The sequence below is a fragment of the Balaenoptera physalus genome, assembly GCF_965194825.1.
Source record: "Balaenoptera physalus genome assembly, chromosome: 4".
Taxonomy (NCBI): Eukaryota; Metazoa; Chordata; class Mammalia; order Artiodactyla; family Balaenopteridae; genus Balaenoptera; species Balaenoptera physalus.
This window is the reverse complement of record NC_138891.1, coordinates 97,138,778-97,162,639: the sequence shown is the minus strand read 5'-3', so window position 1 is coordinate 97,162,639 and position 23,862 is coordinate 97,138,778. Positions and strand designations below refer to the sequence as shown.

The window sequence follows — 23,862 nt, the reverse complement described above, 5'->3', positions numbered from 1 at the left end:
AGAAGTCATGTGACTTTCAGGATATTATGCTACTTACCCAGGAATACATTTATCCATCCCTGTGACAGAAACTTCTTCCCCTACAACCCCCAAGTAAAATGCAAATGAAAAGGCTGTTAATTAGCTAAAATGATACAGAGGTATATAGTAAATTCCTGAAAAGAGTTTCAAGATGATAAATTATACCAACTTACTTGCACTTCAACCTTCAGATAGTATTTAAGCAATATTTCTCAAATTGTATTATATCCCATACTTACTAAAAGAAGTACACACTGGACTAATAAATTCGGAAATTTATATTCTCGGGACTTCCCTGGTGGTGCAGTGGTTAAGAATCCGCCTGCCAATGCAGGGGACACGGGTTCAAGCCCTGGTCCAGGAAGATCCCACATGCCGCGGAGCAACTAAGCCCGTGTGCCACAACTACCGAGCCTGCACTCTAGAGACCGCGTACCACAACTACTGAGCCCACGTGCCACAACTATTGAAGCCTGCGTACCTAGAGCCCTTGCTCCACAACAAGAGAAGCCACTGCAATGAGAAGCCCACACACCGCAACGAAGAGTAGCCCTCGCTCGCTGCAACTAGAGAAAGCCCGCGCACAGCAACGAAGACCCAATGCAGCCAAAAATAAAAATAAAATAAATTTATAGAAAAAAAAAGGTATTAATGTATGACAGTCGATCAACTGTATGAAAAATCATCCTATCGTATTTTAGAAGTCCTTTAATTCGAAATCCGAGTGTTAGTGTTTTGATGGGATCCATCTTAAATCTAGCTTTACAGATTCAGGAACCTGACCTCTTTAGCTCGCCCAGAGCTGATTAAGCTGAAAGAATCTGACTCAAATTAATCACTGAAAAGACATAAAGGCGTAAACATAGTTAACTTACTATTTTAAGAGTGGGTAATTACCACAAGGAGTAGCAATTACTTTATGTAGGAAAATTTGAATCCACTGACTAACTTTGTGACCATGTATGTCCAAGTCACCTAACCTCTCTGTGCCAAAATGGGGATAACAGCACTTACCTTCACAGCGTGTTATAACGATAAAATGTTAATATTTATAAATCACTTTGAACAGTGTCTGAGACAAGGTAACTACTACATAAGCGTTAAATGATGCTCAATGGTCAACCTCCATAAAAACGTCCACGTAGGGGACTTCCTTGGTGGCGCAGTGGTTAAGAATCCACCTGCCAATGCAGGGGACACAGGTTCAAGCCCTGGTCCAGGAAGATCCCACATGCTGCAGAGCAACTAAACCCATGTGCTACAACTACTGAGCCCACGTGCCACAACTACTGAAGCCTGCACGCCTAGAGCCTGTGCTCTGCAACGAGAAGCTACCACAATGAGAAGTCTGCGCACTGCAACCAGAAGTAGCCCCCCCTCGCCGCCACTAGAGAAAGCGCACGCGCAGCAATGAAGACCCAATGCAGCCCAAAAAAAAAAAAAAAAAAAAGTCCACATAAAATACCAAATTAGCATTAAGAGGTTCTTTACTGAGCATAGACTTAGTGGGTAAACAACCTCTGATAAAACAACTTGAGGAACAGATTCTCACTCTAGAGCGGGGTTTCCCAACCTCAGCAGTGTTGACATTTTGGGCCAGATGATTCTTGTTGTGGGGCAGGGAGGGGTGAGTAAGCTGTCCTGTCCTGTGCAGTGTGGCATGTTTAGGAGCATTCCTGACCTCTACCTAATCAGATGTCAATAGCAGCCCCTCAAACACCACCACCAGTTATGACAACCAATATTGTCTCCAGACATAGTCAGAGGTTCCCTGGGAGGCAAAACTGTCCAGGGTTGAGAACCCCTACTCTAGAGATCTGCCAAATTGAACAATTTGCTCCTGTTAGCTGTTCAAGAACCTCCCTCCCTCCCGATCAGTGATGAGGCCCAGAGAATAGTGGCTCCTATTTCTATTTCTCCACGCATATTAGTCATTCAGATTTTTTGTTTTTTTTCTTCAAAGAGGTTACAAAGTGGTCAGTTACAGCTGTATTAACATAGACCCAGTTCTTGCTGGGTTTTCAGAAATTACACCCTCCTCTTCTAGATTAGATAATGGCAGCATCAATTTATCCCCATAAAACAAATCAGTTCTTAGGGTAGGAACCTCTGCAGGTAGCTAATTTAACCTATTACATAATTTTCCTAGTTTAATCTTTTTTCCTACTAATTTAATTTTCTCCTCACATTTTGCATTAATTGTAGATCCCCATGAGTCAGCATTTGACTGAGGCAGGGGAGAGAGTCATTTATTTGGAAACTCCAGCATATAACTACAATACAGGATAAAATAAGGGGTTGAGAGGGTGAGACTATTAACATTTTACATTCTGAAATAAATTTGCTATATGTCAACTTTAGGCACTGAGCCAGTTTTTCACTGCGCTCAAACAAGTGAAGTTGCTACAAACTTGCCTGATTACCAGGATATAATGGCAGTGCTTATGATGGCAACATTCTAGAAAAAGCAGCGTAAATAATAAATCCCAGTAAACTATCTCTGACTTTGGAATCATTTTTTTCTTGGTATCTACACTGATTAGATCTTATTAGTTCCCAGATAAACATCTCCAGGGCTTTGGAGTATGTTTATTATAAAAAGGGTCCATTTGTGGTGTATGACACATTAAAAACTGATAGTTAAAAATGTTTTATCAGTTATCAGTTCCAGGTCCAAGAATGTTTATTTTTCTGTCTATGCAGCATTGTTAATTTTTTTTTTTCTCTTCCTTTTGGCACTCCCGAGCAGCATGCGGGATCTTGGTTCGCCAACCAGAGATTGAACCCACGCCCCTTGCTGTGGAAGCGTGGAGTCTTAACCACTGAACGGCCAGGGAAGTCCCCAATGTTGTTAATTTTAATAGGCCTATAACAAACAAGTAAAACGAGCAAAGTGTTAATGTAATAAATATCAAAATGAATAGCTAATAATCGAGGGCAAACTCCTCTGATGCTTACTATGAATTCTCATTTTAAATGAAGAAATATTAAAATAATAAAAATAATGATATAAAATAGTATCATAAACCCATTACATATTAACAAAAATAGCATTTATATGAAAAATACTATTTACCAAAACATAAAAAAATTAGTGAGAAAAGTGCACTACTTTACATTTTTGCAAGTCTTTTTAATGTGTGGTTTAACAGAAGACAGATTATCATATATGCATTCAATCTATTGCCATATTATCATGTCATGTAGCCTCTGGAAAACGCCACTGTGTACTTCTGATACAATAAGTGAAAAAGCAAATAATGCCTTAGTATTATTATGAATATAATTTTGACTTTGGGGATTCTCTGAAAGGATCTCAGGGCCTCCCTGTTCAGGGGTTTAGTACCAAACTTAGAGAACAACTGTTCTGGACAATTAAGGACTTCAAAAGTCTACTTATCCACAAATGTATCTCTCATTAAAAAAAATAAACATCAACACAGTCTCAGGGTTTTTTTTGTCTTTTAAGACACTGCCCACTAAAACAAAAATCAAACAAACAAAATACTGGATTAGACATCACTCACAGATAATCAATTTAGGGAAGGAAAATTCTGAACACTAAGCCCATTTAGCACCATATAATAGTGGTTAAGAAAAGTTTGAAATCCCAAAGGTCAGCTCCTGGTGCTTTTAGTTTTCCCATCTGTAAAACAGAGACATAAATGTTTCCATCTTACAAGGTTTGATGAGGATTAAATACTATGTAAAAATAAATTAAGTGCTCAGCACTATGCCTGCATGTAAAAGCTTGATCCCTGTTATCTTTAGCTATAATTATCGTTTTAACATGTCATAAAATATTAAACCTGAGACATTTGTTCAACAAAACTATGTCTGACCAAATCAATCCTAACAAAATGCAGCAATTACTCCATATTTACCCTTCAGTCATGTCTCTTTATAGGAATTTAATTCAGATATTGGTTTAAAATATAAAATAAGGAAAAGCTTTTAAGAAGAACATAGAGAGCTGGACTGTTTTTGAAAACACGAAAGAATTATTTAAGAAGCAAAAAGACCTATCCAGCAAAGTTCATATTCAGTAGTCTAACTTCCTTACTCACAGATTAAGTTCCATAAGTTAATTTCTGCAAAACCATACGGAATCTTTCCTGACGAAACCTCTTCTATAGGCCTGCAAACTTTTACTAATTATAACCGAACGGTTTGAATATTCATCAACTTTTTGGAGCGTGAGGGAGGTAAAAACAAAAACAAAAACAAAAACCCCGAAGGACCCTTTCTCTCCTCCCCTAACCTGGTTCCCAAGGAGTCAAACTTTACAGCCACACTCCGGGACCATAACAATCCCAGAAACCGCATCTTTTCTGGGTATACATAGTGCCTCACAGTTTCCAAATCGCTCTTCACTACAGCGAAGGGAAGAATATTAAAATAACCAGAACTGAGACTACCTGCTATTAAAATTCTTGTTCTAAAAACTAGGCTCAAATGACTGTTTCCACACAGTCACTCGAAATCACTTCTGCACACAACTGCATGACTCCTTATTCACGCCGCAGTAGCACAAAGACGAACCCCGGCAAGCGGATCAGCAGAAGCTCAAACCCGCTGGCCAACACCCTAGCGGAACGCACGGCAGAAAGCGGCCGGGCTCTGGGCGGACCGTGCCGCTCCCAAACCATCCGCACAAACAGGATTTTAAAACGCACCACACACAGCACCTGCAACGGCCGCCCGAAAGCGTCAGCGAAGGGCAGAAGCCACCGCCTCCCGCGCCGCCGAAGGAGGCGGGCCCAGCGCACCCCGCGCGTCCCGGCCCCTCCCCGCGGCTGGGCCGGCCCCCGGGGAAGCCCCCTTCGCCCCACCCCGGGCCAGGGCCCGCCCCCAGCTTCCCCGGCCTCCTTCCTGTGGGAAGTGCGGCTCCTTTCGCGTCCCCCACCCTCTCGACTCCGCCTGGCAGCTGCTCCGCCGCCGGGCACGGGCTAAGCTGAGCCCGCGAGCGGCGTCCGGGAGGCGGGTGCCGGACCCTCACACTCGCGGGTGCTCAGACGGGCTCGCCTCCGGCTGCGGGCCTTTCCTGGGAGCAAGCCGCCCGCCCTCCCCCTTACCGCGGGCGAGGTCTTACCTCGCCACCAGTACGTCTTGGACAAGTCGTGCCAGGTCTGATGCTGGGTGTGGTGAGTGCCGCCCGGGCCCAGGTGCGCAGCCTCGATAAGCCCCCGGCGCCGCTCGGGCTGCAGCACCACCTCCAGCTCGGCGAAGGTCTTGCGGTGCCGCTGCCGCCGCTGGTAATACAACGTTCCGTCGCGCACCACGTAGCAGGCGGCCGCCTTGCGGATTTTACGCTTGACATTACCCTCGGTGCCCGGCGCGTACGGCTCGCATTCGTTCGTCAGGTAGCGCAGGATGGCCTGGTAGCTTTCCTCGCTTGACATCGCTGACGGCGGCTCCCCGAGGGCGCCTGTCAGTGGCAAGGGAGGAAGACAGCGCACTAGTTCCGGACGGATGCAACAGCAGTGGCGGCACTGTAGGGAGGACTGGCTGTGTCTGTGGTGAGTGCTCTTCGAGGGCGCCCGCACCACGGAGGGAGAACGGACGAGTTGGTAACCAAGAGGAACTGCACTTCTCCAGCGCGCGGGATCCGCTGGCGACTGACAAAATGGCTGCTGCACCACCGGAAGTGACGCAAATCAAGGGCAGTGGGTGAGGGGGCTAAGCCCTGATTGGAGCGCAATGGCTTTCTGGCTTGATCTAGCCGACCAAGTGACGTTAGGACTGCGGACGGACATTTTGGAAGCGGGTAGGCCCTTCCTGGGAAATCGAAGTGGTTTTGAGCAGACATCTTAAGTCCTGGCAGTTTCCCTTTTTGTTTTTCCCTTTCCCATGATCTGAGCACGTGTAGGAGGCGGTGGTGGGAAGTTGTTAATCCCGTCGGAGATACCCCAAGGTGTAAAGGAGTCTTTTTGACCCCGCCTACGTTTTGAGACACCCGACAACATAAAAGCGCCAGATTTTGAGGCCCCTAGTATAATATTAGCCACTGGATGTAAGACCAAAGAAAGCCCTTTCACGTGGAAATGTAGCTTCCAGTTGAGTGTTATAAAATCTAAATCTCTCCGTGACAGAAGTTAATGTAATTTCTAAGCAACTGCTTGTTCCTAACTACCCATGGAATAGTCATTTTTCTGGAATGATCAGTTTATGTATTGACGATTTTTTACCTATGAAGGTAGTCATGTTGGCAAGGAGTGAGGAAGAGCAGCTAGCAGTGTTTTCTTACAGCTTTATTTGCATGTATTTTTACATAAACTTAGAGGAAAAAATTCTCCATTTTACACCCAACATATAGTGAACGCACAAAAGGCCGAGGCGGCTCAGACTGCGCGGTGCTTTATTGGAGCCTGAAAACTCTGGGCCAACCCTCTCCTCTCCCAGCCTAGAGTCTGCAGTCAGAGTGAGGTAGTGACCCTTTGGAAATAGGTGAGGACAGATGGTGAAAACAGTGGGCTCAAAAAGCAGGATGCGGGACTTCCCTAGTGGTGCAGTGGTTAAGAATCCGTACTTCCAATGCAGGGGATACGGGTTCTATCCCTGGCCAGGGAACTAGATCCCACATGCATGCTGCAACTAAGAGTTTGCATGCCATAACAGAGGAGCCCACGAACCACAACTAAGACCCAGCGCAGCCTAAATAAATGAAATAATTAAAACATACAAAAAAGCGGGATGCGTTCAGTACCCCCGCACTTGGGGGTTGGGGATTGCAGGAATTTCCAAACGGCCTGGTTGTTTGAGGCAGTTGAATATTCTAGCTGTAGGTACATGAGCTCCCAGGCCCTGAGGAAAGATAGAACTACCAGGCCTTAGGGCCACTCATTCCACAGACTACAGCTGGGTGAGGGAGGAATTAGAAGATAGAGACACACCCCTGCTCCCAAGGGGTGGGGCACCCAGAATGGATTTCCAAATCCACCCTCCAAGGGATGTATATGTGCTGGGCCAGCACCCAGTTTTGCTGTGAAATAGACTTCCTTTAAAACTAAATTTAATGTGGGACTTTTCTGGAGGTCCAGTGGTAAGAATCCGTTTTGCAATGCAGGGGATGCGGATTCAATCCCTGGTCAGGGAACTAAGATCCCACATGCCGCGAGGCAACTAAGCCTGCGTGCCACAACTACTGAGCTCGCCCACCTCAACTAGAGCCTGCCTGCCCAAACTAGAGTCCATGCACTCTGGAGCCTGCGCACCACAGCTACATTAGAGAAAACCCACCACCACAACTAAGAGCCCACGTGCTGCAACAAAAGATCCCCACATGCCGCAACTAAGACCCGATGCAGCCAAAAAAATAAAAATTAAAAATAAACCTTTAAAGAAAACTAACACTTAAAAAAAACTAAATGTAAGTAGATTAAAATTTTAAGTAAACAAGTTGTGTACATCGCTAAGAGAAACTAAGTTAATTGAAATCCCTCCACACCCAAATCAGTTTCTATCAAAACACACCCCGTGAAAGCCCTGAGAAGCCCATTAAAACCTGGGATTCTCTTCTGTGCCTTTGGGCCAATACAGAGAAATGTTTCAGTGAAATGTTTTACACGTGGTCCAGTGGTCTTCCTGAGAAAAGCTAAACTTGCTGTCCTGTGAGAACAAGTATTTAGTGTTTATATTGTCCTGAGCTGCAAGCTGTTCAGGACTCAAAGGTAATCAGAATGGGTAGTTCCATTTTAAGGCATTTAGACCAAAAAAGCAGTGCTTTTAAGGGGACATTTTATTCTGTTCAAAAGTAAGAACATGTAGCTCTGCATTCACGTTGGGTATTTTGACTGGCTTTTAAGCTTTCTCTGTTCACAGCTGCATGACCTTTTTTTTCATATATGTTTTTAAAATACAGGTGATAGTTCTAAGTAGTTTTAACTCAGCTATAAGCTAATGGTTAAAAGGTGAGATACTAGTGAACCAAAAGGCATCCCCATATGAAATAAATGTGTCTATTATGGAGAAGGGTAATTTAACAAGAAAATAACTCATTAAGAAGGCTTACTTTCTGCAGACAGAAGAAAAAAATGCATCTTTTAGCAATCAACCTGGCTAAAATCTATGCGACATCCTAGTACTTGTAGCTATGTAACAAAAAAGTTTAGACAATGCAGTCTGCAATGTGCCCTTATAGCCTCAGCTGGGCAAAGCTTGCATTTAACCATATAGATCTTATTTTATTTACATCATCTTGCTTAACATCTCTCCAAGAGGCTTACATTAGGAGGCACTATTCCCAAAGATCCCACATGCCGCGAAGCAACTAAGCCCATGCACCACAACTACTGAGGCCATACGCCACAACTGCTGAAGCCCACACGCCTAGAGCCCATGCTCCACAACTTAGAGTAGCCCCTGCTCACTGCAACTACAGAAAGCCCACACACAGCAACGAACAGCAACGAAGACCCAATGAAGCCATAAATAAATAAATAATTTATTAAAACAAAAAAACAAAAAAACCCACCTAGCTCTTAAATTCCTAACTGTGTAGTTTAGCTATTACTGTGTAGGCTGAACATGCCTAATTTAGGAGTAAAAATTCCACCACAATCTAGTTATAGTCAGATCTTTATTTAAAAATCCAAGCTGCCAACTTAGCGTTTTCCACCAACACGGGGAGCAGAAACCTTCACAGGCTTCACAATCTTTTGCTTAGGTGCTGCCTTTGTGGGAGCCTGTAAAAAGACAACATGTTATGTGGCATTATTCCATGTGGGGTTTTGTTTTGTTTTTTTCCCCCCAATCACTGCTCTCTTATGCCCAGATTCTGTTTGTATCCTAGATTGCTTTCCTAATTATCTGTGTTCCTAATATTATAAAGTCCACCTTTATATGAAATATAAACGAAAGACAAAGATATCAGATTGAAGGAGTTAAGAGACACAACTAGATGCAGTGTGGGATCCTGAATTGTATCCTAAGAACAGAAAAAGGACCAATGCTAATTTTTTGGTTTTGAAATTTTTACTATGGTTATTGAAATTAACACTGTTAAAGCTGGGTAAATTCTGTACAATTATAGAAAATTTTACTGAAAATCTAGAATTATTTCAAAATAAACTTTAAAACACCTTTATTTTCCCCTTTCCCATTTCTATATAGCACTAACATACTCATTTGGCTTTAGCAAAGGGACCTCTCTGGAGACCTGAATCACTCACTCAGAAATCAATTATGGACACCATTAGAGCCTTGCAGTAAATTCCTTAAAAACTGAAACTTTCATTTACCACAATTTGGATTAAAAGTAAATCTTTCTGTTGCTTTAAATGAGAAATCCAAGACAATCCCACAATTACCTTTGCAGCAGCCATTGCTGTCTTTTTAGATGCTTGCTTAGCCTTTTTTGCTTCCTTGGCAGCCCTGTTGGGTTAAAAATAACTTAAGCAAAGCACTTTACTCCTTAAGGGTATAGCTTATTAACAGGAGGCTAGTGATTGGGAAAAGTAGAATTAACATATTCCTTCCCCACCTGCAATTATTTGTATGATAAATCCCAAGGATTTATTAACAAATGTCATTAACCACCAAGTCAGCTTAACACTTGTTAGAAATTGTATAGTATCTTTATAATTGCATATAGAATTTCAACAAATCATTTAGACTATAGTATAAACTTCTGTATTATTAAACATGAGTATTTACAATTTGACAATTCCTATACAGATGCAAGTAACACAACACAAAATAACGTGAGATTGATTCCTGTGCCTATAAACCCAAACATAACCTAAAATCCATTCCAATAGCTGAAATGCTCATAATGAAAGCTTCCTCACCTGATAGCTTGTTCTCGTTGAGCCTTCCTAACTTCAGGTTTCTGATTCCTCTTGGCCATTATATCAGCAAGAGATGCACCAGTTATGGCCCTCTGGAATTTGACTGCACGGCGGGTTCTTTTCTTTTGAATTTCTTCCTACAGAACAAAAAGATGGGGACCACACTTAGCAACCTTGCTTCATTAATGTCAGGGAGAAATGAAATATCACATGTCAGAAGGGGGCAAATGAGCTCTCTCGGGCCTTTTTTATAAGGGCACTAATCCCATTCATGAGGGCTCTGCCCTCATGACTGTATCACCTCTCAAAGGTCCCACCTCCTAACCATAACCTTGGAGGCTCAGTTTCAACATATGAATTTTGGGGGGAACACAATTCAGACCACAGAAATATTCAACCAGGGAGTTCCCTGGTGGCCTAGTCGTTATGACTCTGGGCTTTCACTGCCAGGTTCAATCCCTGGTTGGGGAACTGAGATCCCACATGCTGCACAGCGCAGCAAAAAAAAAAAAAAAAAAAAAAAATCAACCAAAAATAATCCATGCAATTATTTGAAATGAAATATACATACAAATATATATTTTTAAAGGATCTATATATAAAATGCTGCAATACACAGATAAGTTTTCCAATTATGGATTGGTTAAACCATCTATTACAAATCCTGGCCATTATTTACTACTTTATTTAGAAAGACAGAAAGTTAAACTCTAAGGAAGTTAACTGAATAGTACTTTAAAAGTGATCTTAACAAGACTGTTTATGATTAAGAATGTGCTTTTGGAAAAAAATTATCAAACCTCAACTCTATTTTGTTTTTACTCCAAGTACTGACACTGGGAGAAATAGTCAAGTTAGAAGATGATTTAAGACAGGAAAGCCACCAAATGTTAGGGAATGTCTGGGAATCAAGACAGTACAATTCAAACATCTGCTGCAGATTCTATACTGGAACCTATGCTACAGTGCTTATGAGGAAAAAGATCTTGCGTGCATCTCTAAGTGCAAGAAAAAATAAACTATTAAAGCAGGGATATGCAAAATATCTTAAAAATTTTAAACAGGACATAGGGAGGAAAGAGGGCACATTTGTGTTTAACCAAAATGCTCGTTTTACCAATACTTTAAACTTTTTACAGAGGTGATATTTTATTGTAGAAAATGTCAGTATTTACCTGTTTATATTTTTCTTACCTCAAATCCATTTAAAAAATATTTTTCTTATTGTGGTAAAATATATATAACATTAAGTTGACCATTTTAAAGCATTTTTAAGTGTGTAATTCAGTGGCATTAAGCACGTTTGCAATATTGTGCAAACACCAATTTCCATCTCCAGAACTTTTTTCATAATTCAAAATGAACTCTGCACCCATTAAATAATAGCTTCCTATTCCACCTTCCCCCCAGTCCTGCCTGGTAACCTCTACTTTGTCTTTATGAATTTGTCCACAACTAGGTACCTCATAAAAGTGGAATCATACAATATCTGTCTTCTTGTGTCTGGCTTATTTCACTTAGCATAATGTCAGGCTTGTCAGCTTTTTAAGGCTGAATAATATCTCACTGTATGTATTTATCACATTTTGTTATCCATTCATCCACTGATGGGACATTTGGTTGTTTCCACCTTTTGGCTATTGTGAATAACAGCACTATGAACATCAGTGTACAAGCAATCTGTTTAAGTCCCTGCTTACAATTCTTTTGCGTATATACAGATTTAGAAATGGAATTGCTAGATCATATGATGGTAATTCTCTTTAACTTTTTGAGAAACTGCCAAACCACTTTCCACAGTGCCTGCACCATCTTCATTCAGCAATGCACAGGGTTCCAATTTCTCCACATCCCCACCAACATCTGTAATTCCTCCCACCCCCACCCCCGTTTGGATAATGGCCAACCTACTGGGTATGTCACATCCCCCTATTTAGAATTTTTCCTTCCTCTGAACTCCCATAATACCTAGCCACGTCTTTCACCCAGGAGGTGCTCGCTCACTGAATATTCACAAGCCTCCTGAATACTAATTCTCTTGCCATGGCACTCAAACCTTTTCTCAAAAATCTCTTTCAACAACCTAAAAGACCACTTCAAAAAACACAACCAGTTTTAAGAACTAATATGCTGGAAGACTCCACAATATGATACCTACATTGGGAATAATTCTATAAGCATTATAACCAATACCAAGTTTCCATAGAACTATTTAGTTGCCACCCACTTGAACATCTTAAACACTTCCATGGTGAGCTATAACCCAAGTGAGCTTAATGTAATTTATCTAACTCTGGAAGGGGGATGCTTTCAAATTTCAACTCGATATTTTTACTGTGAGCCCAAGATGTATACGGAGGCACTCTTTATATCAATCATTTTCACTTCACTGTTTGATGCTTTACAGTTAGCAGTACTTTCACATACTGTCTCATTTAATTTCAATTTTAAAAAGCAGTAAATGATGCTCAGAGTTTCAACAAGATGAAAGTTTATTTCACTTACCGACTGTCCTTTTTTGTGCTTTCTTCTGTAGAGGACAGTCCAGTTGATCTGACGAGGATTCCTCTTGGAAAGGAATGCCGACTCACATTTTGCATTAAGAAATTGGAAAACCTGTCGTGACAAGTTCAAAGTAGGAGTCTTGAGCTTGAAATTATTAGTAAATTAACATTCTAATTCTATCCTCTCATTTTACAAAATTGAGGCCCATACAGACCAAAAGGCTTGTATCACAGAACTGGCAGGAAACTGTCTCTGCGTTTCGCCCTGTCTTTTCTCGAGCAGACAAACCTAAGGTCATAACGCAGAGAGTTGGGTGTCAAATTCTGGAAGGCAACTAACTCCTGTCCCTCCCGAGATTCCAAGAGGACCTGGTGCCCATAAAATAGCCAAATACCCCGGTGGCCCACTGCCTTTACACTGGAACATTAAGGTTACACAAGCTCCTAACTTCCGACCTGATTTACATTCGATCAAAGCTCAAGACTGATTTCCTTAGAGGCTTCTGATCCTAACACTCATTGCACACAGGGTCCCCGGAACAAACTTTTCAGGGACCAAGAGTGATGTGGTGAAGGATCCCGCCTAGACTGAATGAGACCGGTCTTTCCTTAGAAGCACAAGGTGCGTTTAGCCCACGCGGCCTTTCACCTTCCCGTCGGTCCTGGCGTAGCGCCTCCCGTGTCCTGGGTAGATCTTGTACCCGCTGAAACTGCATAGCTCGACCCTGTAACGAAAAGCGAAAGCCCATCAGGTGGGGTGGGGGATATCTTCGGAAAGGAGAAGCCACGCCTGGGATGCCGGAGAGGCCCTTTGCCCGAAGATGCAAGCGGATTGGGATGTAGGGTTCCTGCTTACTTCATTGCTGCTAGTGCCGGCGAGAAGAAAAGATGGCGAAAAAAAGGAAAAGGATTATGGGAAGAGCCCTTATAAGGTCGTGGGAAAGCAATCTCCTCCCACAATTCTCTTCCCTAACCCCGGCGTTCGGTGATGACGTCACCTCGCCGGGGCGAAAAGTCTAGAGTTCCCCGGCTGCCGGCTCCCTCTGGAGTAACGGCGCTAGAGGCCGTTAAGGCTCTACAGGCGGGGAGGGAGGGACAGGCAGGCAGTTGCTTTCTGAGTCATTCTGTCGTCTCTCCTAGAGCTACGTCCTACTGCAGGGAACGTGAGGTAAAGAGAAGAGGCTCCTCTCTCCCCTCCCTCTTATAGTTTAGTGATGCATAGATGAATACCCCTTAGGTAAAACCTAAAATCATATTTTGCCTTCTGTGCTGGCCCATTTCCTTAACTAACAAAATTAAATTGTAATAGTTTACACATTTGCAAAAAAATAAGGACATCTGAACTGTCTCTGAGGCCGTGCAAATGGAATTGTGCTTCATGGCGTTTTGCATTAATTATAATCAACGTTTGTTGAGTGATCTCTTTCTGTGTGCCAGGACTCGTGCTAAAGCATTTGCATACATTAATTCAGTTTACAAAATCTCTATTAAGTACGCGCCGAAGCATTGCCAAATGACGACTGCAGGTGGCGGAGGAGATCGATTGCCAGGCTGCCGGCTGCTACCTAGTGGCGGGGGTGTGGGGGTAGCGGCCGGTGGTTGCTCAGGAAACGGTAAAGCCCTTCTCTGGAGAAGGCAGCTCTGCCCGGCCCACCGGGAAGGCCGATGCCTGGATCGCTTGACCCTTCCTGTAATGCTCGGTACTTCAGCAAATGATGGGGAGTGGCAAAAGACAATCCTTGAATTGTGTGGGAGGCTGGAGTACTTGACTAGGAAACAAATCTAATGATCGATTTATGCTGTTGTTGGAGCCCGTTGTCAGGCTGCTCCAAAGTATGCCTCAATGGCATAGTGGATATTTTGCATTCAGGTTACTTAAGAACCGGTAGGTGCAAGAGGGATACCTCTTCCTCTCTGTCCCCCTGAAAGCAGGAAATAAATCTCATACTCTCTCGCTGTACTGTACCAGAAGATAGGAAGACATCATTATTACCAGAGATAGGGAATTCAAGGCACAGAAGCTTGTATAAACAAACTTTGATACTTCTTTACTAATTTACTACCCAAAGCCCAAACTTTGCTTAAATTCCTTACTAATTATTGTTCCTTTGTCTAAAAAATATAAAAGCTGCCTGCTTTTGCAACTTCTTACTTAGGACTTATATCTATGAGACCTCTGTGCACATGAATTAAATTTGTTTAATTTTCTTTTTCTCCTGTTAATCTGTTGTGTGTTGATTTTATTATTAGTCCAGCCACAAGAACTCAAAATGGGTAGAGTAGGAAATTTCCCTCTTCTGGACACTCTCTATATAAGCAACTTACCCTAAAAAGTTCTGCAAGTAGGTGCTTGAAGAGATTTGAAAAGTCCAACAAGGTGGCTGACTGATATTAAGAAAGCTGCACATATGTTGGAAACAATCTCAAGAACGAATGAACAGAGATCTGAATGGAATTGAAAAACCAAAGAAGCAAAGGGAAGGAATTTGACAGCCTGACCAACTCTGACCAGCTGTTGAGAGTGTCTGGTATACTTAGAAGACCTTGTCTAAATAGACTACAGGCAGATGGATACCTCAGCTTCCATGGTTTTTGAACTTGACTCTGACATCCTTCTAACTTTCTTTGTTTTAAATTACTGGTGATAAAATAGTTTGATCACTTAAAAAAAAAATCTTTCTGGAATAGTCCTGGCTTCTACAAGCTCCACAAGGCACAGCTGGATGTGAGTAGAGGGTGGAGCCAAGATCTACCTGCAGGAATTTGGATCTGTTTACTTCACAGAACCCCAGAATTTATAGTCCCTTCCCAAGCATTTTAGGAAGATTTTGTTCTGTCGGTCCTCGAAATTATTTTTGGTCTGACTAGCTCCGTGGAGGAAAAGTAGGAAACTCGGTCTTATGGATTTTAGCTCTTTTACTCTTTCCTGGAGCTGGCATTTCAGGGTTCTTTATAACACTCTGTATGTATCACACCTTACATTGTGTTAAAACACTCTTATGATAAGAAGAAATTATACAGAAACCCCTAAAAGCATTTTATATAGTGTCATAAAGCACAGTTTCCAACACCATTCATAAATTTTTGCAGACTTTATCCTTTCTCTTTCATAGGCAAAAGACACAGCTTCACTCCAAAATTGGTGCTTTTCTGGGCCTCTATATACTTCCTGAGAACAGAGCATTCTCTTCACTGTTTCTTCACCTTTTATACATAGTCTCCTGCTGTATTAGTTTCCTGTGGTTGCTGTAACAAATAGCCACAAACTTGATGGCTTAAAACATGACAAATGTATTCTCTTATGGTTCTGGAGGCTGGAAGTCTGAAATCAGTATCACTAGGCTGAAGTCAAGCCATCGGTGCTCCCTCTGGAGGCTCTGGGGTAGAACATGTTTCTTGCTCTTCCAGTTTCCGCCCAGGTAAACCCTCTTGAATTCCTAACCCATAAAAACGGTGAGATCATAAATGTTTGTTGTTTTAAACTACTTTGTTTTAGGAATAATTTGTTAACATAGCAATAGGTAATGCAGGAGGTAAGGAAAATTTGAAGATGGAGACTTAGTGAATAGCAGTATCATTTGTCAAAAGAAGACAGATAAGAGGAAGGAGCGTGTTTGTGAGGAAAGGGTCAGTTTGGGGAAGACCAAGTTCAAGATGCCCGCAGGATGTTAAGGTGGAGCTGTGTAGTGGAAAGATAAACAAGTTAGAGGAGTGTTTGGAATAGGATGTATTTTAGGAGTAATGGATCTATAGGTGATAGTAGAATATGTGGGATAGCATCACCTACTGTCACAGGCTGTCTTCTCTGGAAGCACTTACTGAGACTATGTTTAGAGTAAAAGGTATTTATTAGGGACCAGGTCCTATGAAAGGAAGGAGGAAGCAATGTTAGGCAGAAGAAGGCAAATGCATTACTGGCCCAACTAAACCTCAGTCAACCCTGCCAGGAGCTCTGGAACAATTATTGCCTGTCACAGTATCCCTTTTTGAGTCAAATGATCAATTCTCTTTATACCCCCACCTTGCTTAGTCAGCAGATGTGGGTTGACCCAGGGAGTTCATGACCTAAGTGAGGTGGTGCTCAGCAGCTGAGCCAGACTCTGCTGACACCTGGAGGACATTGCTAACTATGATGTCTTCAAGTTTTCATATCTAACTACCAATTATATAAATTATAGGGGACAGAGGAACATGTGAAATGACTCCACATGGTTGCAATTGGCATCTACAGGATGACTTAATTTCTTCAACATCATGTAAAATAGAGAGAGAGAGAGAGAAGAACGAATGAACAGAACCAGCTATATAAATAATTTGCAGGGTCCAGTGTAAAATGAAAGTATGGGGTCCCTTTGTCAAAAAGCAGGAAAAAGATGTCCTTAAAGTACTAAAATAAGCTATTTCCTTTCTTCTGCAATCTATCTCTCGACCTTTCATGATATTTTTTCAATTGCTATTTAATTTCATGTTCTCTCAGGCACGGACATTCGCTGGGCCAGTGCAGCCCCTCATAGGTGCCCAGGGTCCTGCCCTGTTACTTGACATTGTGCTTGAACATTCCAGGCCCACCTGCTCTCAGGTCCCCCTCCTTAGAGGCACCGGACCAACAGACTGCCTCAGTGCTGCTGGGAAGATCAGCCAGCCATCTCCTTCCACCATCCTCCTGGGTAGATATCAAACTGGCACAATGCATGATGGTGCTGCCTGCTTTGGAGAGAGCTGAGGGGGAGGGGAAGGAGTGAGTCAAGGGACTGTAGAACCAGTGGCCCTCTGGAACCCATCCCTAGAAAGAGAGGAGGCTGCAGGGAGTGGGCCCACAAGAGAGCTGAGGTGCCAAGCCCCAGGCACATGCTCTATTGTCCCATTACACTTCACTTAAAAAACACAAATGCAAGGATACGATTATTAAGACTTTCAAGACAGCGACTGCAGAGCATTAAACTCCAAGCATGGGATACCCCTGAGCAAGGGACCCTGTGTGACTGCACAGGTTGCACAACTTGAAGCTGGCTCTGCCTATAGTTTAAAAAAAATTTAAGGGCTTCCCTGGTGGCGCAGTGGTTGAGAATCTGCCTGCCAATGCAGGGGACACGGGTTTGAGCCCTGGTCTGGGAAGATCCCACATGCCACCTGCGCGTCTGGAGCCTGTGCTCCGCAACGAGAGAGGCCGCGATGGTGAGAGGCCCGCGCACCGCGATGAAGAGTGGCCCCCGCTTGCCACAACTGGAGAAAGCCCTCGCACAGAAACGAAGACCCTACACAGCCATAAATAAATAAAAATTAAAAAAAAAAATTTAAGAGCCTCCTCAATTAATTGCAACATATGAATTTTAACTGAGGCCTGATTTGAACAACCAAGCTGGGTAGACCATAGGGGTAATTTGAATACTGACTGGATTTTTGATATTAAGATATACTGTTAATTCTTTAGATATTGTAATTGTACTGTCTGTGTTTAATAAAAAAAGAGTTCTTATACTGATATTTAGAGATACTTACTAAATATTTACAGATAAAATAGCAGGATGGCTGGGTTTGCCTTAAAATAATCTGAGGGAGGGACTAGTGGGTAAGGGCATGGATGAAAAAAATGATTGGCCAGAAGTGGATAGTAGTTGAAACTGGGTGTTGTGTAGGAGAGCTCATCACAATAGTCTCTATATAGTTACGTACTCTTTTTTTTTTTAATTAAAAAAATTATTATTATTATTCTTTATTTTTGGCTGCGTTGGGTCTTCATTGCGGTGCACGGGCTTCTCATCATGGTGGCTTCTCTTTGTGGAGCACGGGCTCTAGGCGCGTGGGCTTCGGTAGTTGCAGCACACAGGCTCAGTTGTTGTGGCTCACAGGCTCTAGAGTGCAGGCTCAGTAGTTGTGGTGCACGGGCTTAGTTGCTCCGCAGCATGGGGGATCCTCCCAGATCAGGGATCGAACCCGTGTCCCCTGCATTGCCAGGTGGATTCTTAACCACTGTGCCACCAGGGAAGTCCTGTTATGTACTCTTTTAATTACTTTTCCATGATAAAAAGTTTCAAACAATTATAAAGTGTTTTGGGATTGAAAGATTTAAGTCCCACAATTCAATCCTGAAAATAGGAAGAATAAGTACCACCTGTATTATTTTGTAATTTAAAAAATTTTTAAAACAAACAAAAAACCCACTTTATACAAGAATGTTTATATCATCTTTATTCATAATACATACAAGAAACACTCTCGGTGCCCCATCAAATGTGAATATATAGACAAACTATAATATATATTCATATAATGGACTACTACTCAGAAATAAAATGGAATAAACTACTGACTTACACATCAACATGAGTCCCCAAAACCTTATGCTAAGTGAAAGAAGCCTTACCAAAAAAAAAGTACATATTGTATGATTCTGTATGTATCAAGTTCTACACCATACAAATCTAACCTATGGTGGAAAAAAAAAATCAGAACAGTGGTTGCTTCTGGGTGGGAGAGGAAGGATTGAATGGGAAAGGGTATGAGAGAACTTTCTGTTTTAATGGTAATGTTCTGTGTCTTTATGGATTTTGGGTTAATTAAACACAGTTGGTCAAAACTCAGTGAATGTTCATTTAAGATTTGAGTATTGCATGTAAATTTTACTTTATATCTTTTTTTTTTTTGGCTGTATCACGCGGCATGCGTGATCTTAGTTCCCGACCAGGGATTGAACCTGTGCCCCCTGAAGTGGAAGCTCGGAATCCTAATCATCGGACCGCCAGGGAATTACCGTAAATATTATTTTAAAAAACAGGAAACTAAATAAATATTGAACACTAATTAATGAAATACTTGTTGAAGTATATAGGGGGATACATCAAAAAACGAGATGGATGGAGGGGAGGGATAGATGGATATATATGTGATAAAATAAGTATAATAAAATGTTGACAAGAGAATCAGAGTGGTGGGTTTATGAGTGTTCCCTGTAAAGTTCTTTCAAATTTTCTGTATGTTGGAAATGTTTCATAATAAAATTTTGGCTAAATGAAGGGAGCCATCTTCTGGAAGAAACTGGTATTACCGATTGGCTCAAAAATGCAAGAGGAAAGAAGCATGGTGTTTATGAGTCAGAATGCAATAACTGCTTAGTACTGTTCACATACTCTATTGGTTCTCACGCATGTGCCCAAGCTGTCTTCTTTGGCTGGAATCTTTCCTCCCTTTCACTGGCTAATTTCCTACTCAGATTTTATTTCTTCCAGAACAGAGGTTTGGAAATATTAAGTGTTTTAGGCTTCATGGGCTAAGAGGCAAAACTGAGAATATTTATATAAGTATTTATATAACAAGAGAGAAAACCAATTTCCACAATATATTCATTGACAAAATTTAAAATATAATAATATTGAATACGTTTGTGTAAAACAGATCTACTAAAGAAAAGAATGAAATTCTTTTTGGGGAGGGGGAGGATAACATTTCTCTTAACATTTCCCTATCATCAAAATCAATTGCAAATATTAATCTGTTAATCCTGATCTATAATGAGATTTTACAACTTTTATCTTTGAAAAATGTCTTTTCACCCTGACAGGTACTGCCATCAATCCAAGGACATATGATTTAAATTGAACATATTAATCTCTTGGAAGGCAATTATAGAATTAGACTATTCTCTTGATATTTTCCTTTTAGCATGTCAGATTAATTATTTCCAATTGAAAGTTAAGTGAAAGCTCCAAAATGCACAGTTAAATGGGTCTTGAAACATAGAAATTTTCTTTGCATCTGCATTGAGGTCTCAACAACACTGCTAAAACTGTAATTTGAGCTCGAAAAATATAACCACGGCAAATTTGTTTGAGAATGGACAGCTTCCTTTTTGTTTTAACTTCTGAATCAAATAATGTTAGTGATTATTGAAATGACTTTACCACAGAATAAGTGTTGCATGTAAGTGCTGCATTGTGCTTAGCTTGAGTTTGTTAAGAAGCATCATCACATGATCAAAATTAGCAAAAAACGAATCCTAAAGCCATTCAGTAAGTGTTCCATAATAGTGGTTAAGGGAGGTTCTTCTCATTTGAAAAAATTTCAATCTTGGCCCTGAGCTAAAAAAAATTAATAATAATAATAAAACGATACCACTGGTAAGTCATCAAACACTGTGTGGTAGGACAAGTCAGGATATTCAGCTGTTATTTCTGACAAAAATTCATGGGCTGATGATGGTAAACCCATAAGAACAAATGAAGTTTATTGTTGACACCACTGGCTCAACACATGGTGGATTCAAATGTTTTCCACAAAGAATCTGCTAATTAATAATACAATGATGTTATAACCATAGGCTTTACACCTTACATTTTCACAAGTGTTGTAAATCTGTCAAACTAAGGCTTTTTCTACTTTTTAAAACAGATTTCACTTAGGTGTATTGAATTAGTGTTTTCTCAGCTTCTTTAAAAATATTCTCACCTGTTCAATGCAGCCTATTCATAAAGGCTGATTCTTCAGTCACTTGAAAAATTGACTCCTTGAATAAACAGAACAAAGGAGCAGTTTCAATAACACCTGTCAACTCATTAAGAGCCAAGGAAAATGATTCAAAATAATTAGCCTTCACTAAATAATTTAAATTGACTATTGATGTTGTTCCCAGTGTTCTCAACACTTTAAGCAGCTGTTCTTACCTAAAGGCTAATGATCTTAAAGAAGTTTATTTTTTCTGGATACATTTCTTCAGCTGCTGCAGTCAAACATCATTTAATTAACATACCATAAGTAAATGACTTTCCTTGCTTGCCTAACAAATGAGCCACTTGGAAATTACTTTGGTTGCAGCCTAATTTTCTTTCTCTCGCTTTTTTTTTTTTTTTTTGGTGAAGAAATTTTACTATGATGAGATATTCTATTTAATTTTTCTAACTTTTCTGTTTTCTGTGATTTGAATATTGTGATGACTGCTTAGTCTGGTAATGTCGACATGTATTCTTTTACCATATAGGTTCATTGCATAATAAACATAATGCTTTGCCATCTAATTTGTTAACAAAATAATCTTCAGTTCACAGTATCTTAAAGATGGAATATTTTAAGCTTACCATTTTCTTTTTTTGTTTTGACATGATAGGTATATGCTGGTCATAAAACTAATAATAAAATGTCAGAGTATGGTGATACACATGGCACATGAAATGCTGTCAAGTAAAAATGTGTTACTGTGATTTGTAGTGTGTAGCAGCACTAATAAGAGCTAAGAATGCTACATATGGTCTCAGTCATGAGGACTCCGTTATTGTAGTGTAAAAGCCGCTGTAGACAATAGGTAAATAAATATGACTGTATTCCAATGAAATTTTATTTATGGACACTGAAATTTGAATTTCATATAATTTTATGTGTCATAAAATATTACTATTTTTTTTTCCCCAGTCACTTAAAATGTAAAAACCATATTAGCTGTAGGCTGTACAAAATCAGGCAGCAGGCTGGATTCAGCCCATAGTCTGTAGTTTGCCAACCTTTGCTAGAGAATATCTATGTAAAGTAGATGTTTGAATTTATTATTTCATTTGAGTTTATTATTTCATGGAAGGAAATTTTTTTTTAATTTTAATTTAACTTAATTTATTTATGGCTGTGTTGGGTCTTCGTTTCTGTGCGAGGGCTTTCTCTAGTTGCGGCAAGCGGGGGCCACTCTTCATCGCCGTGCGCGGGCCTCTCACTATGGCCGCCTCTCTTGTTACGGAGCACAGGCTCCAGACGCGCAGGCTCAGCAATTGTGGCTCACGGGCCTAGTTGCTCCGCGGCAGGTGGGATCTTCCCAGACCAGGGCTTGAACCCGTGTCCCCTGCATTGGCAGGCAGATTCTCAACCACTGCGCCACCAGGGAAGCCCCATGGAAGGCAATTTATATTTTATTTTATTTTTTAAAATTTTTATTGGAGTATAGTTGATTTATAATGTTGTATTAGTTTCAGGTGTACAACAAAGTGAATCACTTGTACATATACATATATCCATTCTTTTTTAGATTCTTTTCCCATATAGGTCATTACAGAATAGAGTTCCCTGTGCTATACAGTAGGTCATTATTGGTTATCTATTTTATATATAGTAGTGAAACAGGAGTGAAGGGGATTAGGGCACAACCTTTAAAACAATGATACAGCCATAGGACATGACAAAGACTGGTTAGAACCAACTGGGTCCAAGATGGCAGAAGTTTTGACTTCCAGTAGACCTTGAGCCTCATTATATGCTCATTGTAATACATTAGCATGCTAAATGACACACCCACTGGCGCCATGACAGTTCTGAGGCCAACCATAAAAGGTCAAAAAGTGGGCGGTGGCCCAATTCCTGGAAATTCCCACACCTTCCCCGAAATAATTGGAATAATTCTCCCACTCATTAGCCTGTGAAATTACCCAGCCCGTTAAAAACTAACCACAGCATATTTCGAGGCTCATTCGCCTTCTGAGATGGTCCACACTCTGTCTGTGGAGTGTGTTTCTTTCTAAATAAATCCATTTCTTACCTATCACTTCATTTCCGAATTCTTTTGTGCTGAGGCAAGAACAGTAGTGTGTATATGTCAGTCCCAAGGGAATTTGTATTTTAGCTTAAAGAGATTATTAATATTCCTTCTGTATTACAGACTTTGTGTTGTAGATAAATGTGAAAATCTTAGTGATTTCAAAGTTTTGAAAGTACAATTTAAGAAGAGAAAAAGTTAATACATATACTTGAATTCCTCAGTGTAGTAATATACTTTATATATTTCTGTTCAATAATATCCTCTCTTAACTGGAAAGGAAGAAAAGGTAAATTTCTTAAAAGTGCATGAGATAGGGCTTCCCTGGTGGCGCAGTGGTTGAGAATCTGCCTGCTAATGCAGGGGACATGGGTTCGAGCCCTGGTCTGGGAAGATCCCACATGCTACGGAGCAGCTGGGCCTGTGAGCCACAACTACTGAGCCTGCGCGTCTGGAGCCTGTGCCCCGCAACGGGAGGGGCCGCGATAGTGAAAGGCCAGCGCACCGCGATGAAGAGTGGCCCCCGCTTGCCGCAACTAGAGAAAGCCCTCGCACGAACCGAAGACCCAACACAGCCAAAATAAATAAATAAATAAATAAAGTAGCTATAAAATTAAAAAAAAAAAAAAAAGTGCATGAGATAACCAAAAATAGGTCACAGGGAAATTTACAAACATATTACCTGAAAATAGCAGTCTCAAATCTATGTGCAGTATATATCCATTTTTGTTAAAAAAAAATACGGGAGGCAGGGAATCTAGATATAGTCCCATAGATAAAAATAGATTAAAAGGAAACACAACATGTTAACAGTGACTATCTCTGCGTAGAGGAATTATGGAATATTGTTATTTTTACTTTTTTGCTTGCCTGTATTGTCTAAGATTTTTACAGTAACTTTTTTTAAAGTTGGTGCATGCTGCATTATTGTAAAATAGAAAATATATCCTGAAGGACAAAGAGAAAATCTAAAGATATATTTAGACGCCTTTGGAGATTATTATTTTTATTTTAAAATTTTATTTTATTTTTGGCTGAGTTGGGT

At 40.9% G+C, this 23,862-nt stretch overlaps 3 protein-coding genes across 8 annotated transcripts in view; 1 reads left to right on the top strand and 2 right to left on the bottom strand.

Moving 5' to 3' along the window:
* Positions 1–5,564, bottom strand: part of ZBTB11 (zinc finger and BTB domain containing 11) — a 29,505-nt gene extending 23,941 nt beyond the window's left edge. Inside the window, exon 1 of one of the 3 annotated variants that reach the window (XM_082460325.1) lies at positions 5,114–5,564. In XM_082460325.1, the coding sequence (XP_082316451.1) occupies positions 5,114–5,423 (310 nt within the window). In that variant the 5' untranslated portion in view covers positions 5,424–5,564. Of the gene's footprint in view, positions 1–194; positions 4,068–4,709; positions 4,832–5,113 lie in introns of those variants that run through there. The other 2 variants (XM_082460326.1, XM_082460327.1) reach the window with 2 other exon arrangements.
* A 95-nt stretch (positions 5,565–5,659) lies between these two features.
* Positions 5,660–23,862, top strand: part of CEP97 (centrosomal protein 97) — a 53,587-nt gene continuing 35,384 nt past the window's right edge. Inside the window, exons 1-3 of one of the 2 annotated variants that reach the window (XM_082460357.1) lie at positions 15,586–15,732; positions 16,791–16,980; positions 18,988–19,065. In XM_082460357.1, coding sequence (XP_082316483.1) covers positions 15,703–15,732; positions 16,791–16,980; positions 18,988–19,065 — 298 coding nt within the window. In that variant the 5' untranslated portion in view covers positions 15,586–15,702. Of the gene's footprint in view, positions 5,789–15,585; positions 15,733–16,790; positions 16,981–18,987; positions 19,066–23,862 lie in introns of those variants that run through there. The other variant, XM_082460358.1, reaches the window with a different exon arrangement.
* Positions 8,586–23,862, bottom strand: part of RPL24 (ribosomal protein L24) — a 146,017-nt gene continuing 130,740 nt past the window's right edge. For 2 of the 3 annotated variants that reach the window (XM_082460647.1, XM_082460648.1), the window contains exons 2-6: positions 12,963–13,038; positions 12,315–12,425; positions 9,810–9,946; positions 9,330–9,393; positions 8,586–8,705 (exon numbers count right to left, since the gene is read on the bottom strand). In XM_082460647.1, the coding sequence (XP_082316773.1) occupies positions 8,625–8,705; positions 9,330–9,393; positions 9,810–9,946; positions 12,315–12,425; positions 12,963–13,038 (469 nt within the window). In that variant the 3' untranslated portion in view covers positions 8,586–8,624. Of the gene's footprint in view, positions 8,706–9,329; positions 9,394–9,809; positions 9,947–12,314; positions 12,426–12,962; positions 13,039–13,169; positions 13,310–23,862 lie in introns of those variants that run through there. The other variant, XM_082460646.1, reaches the window with a different exon arrangement.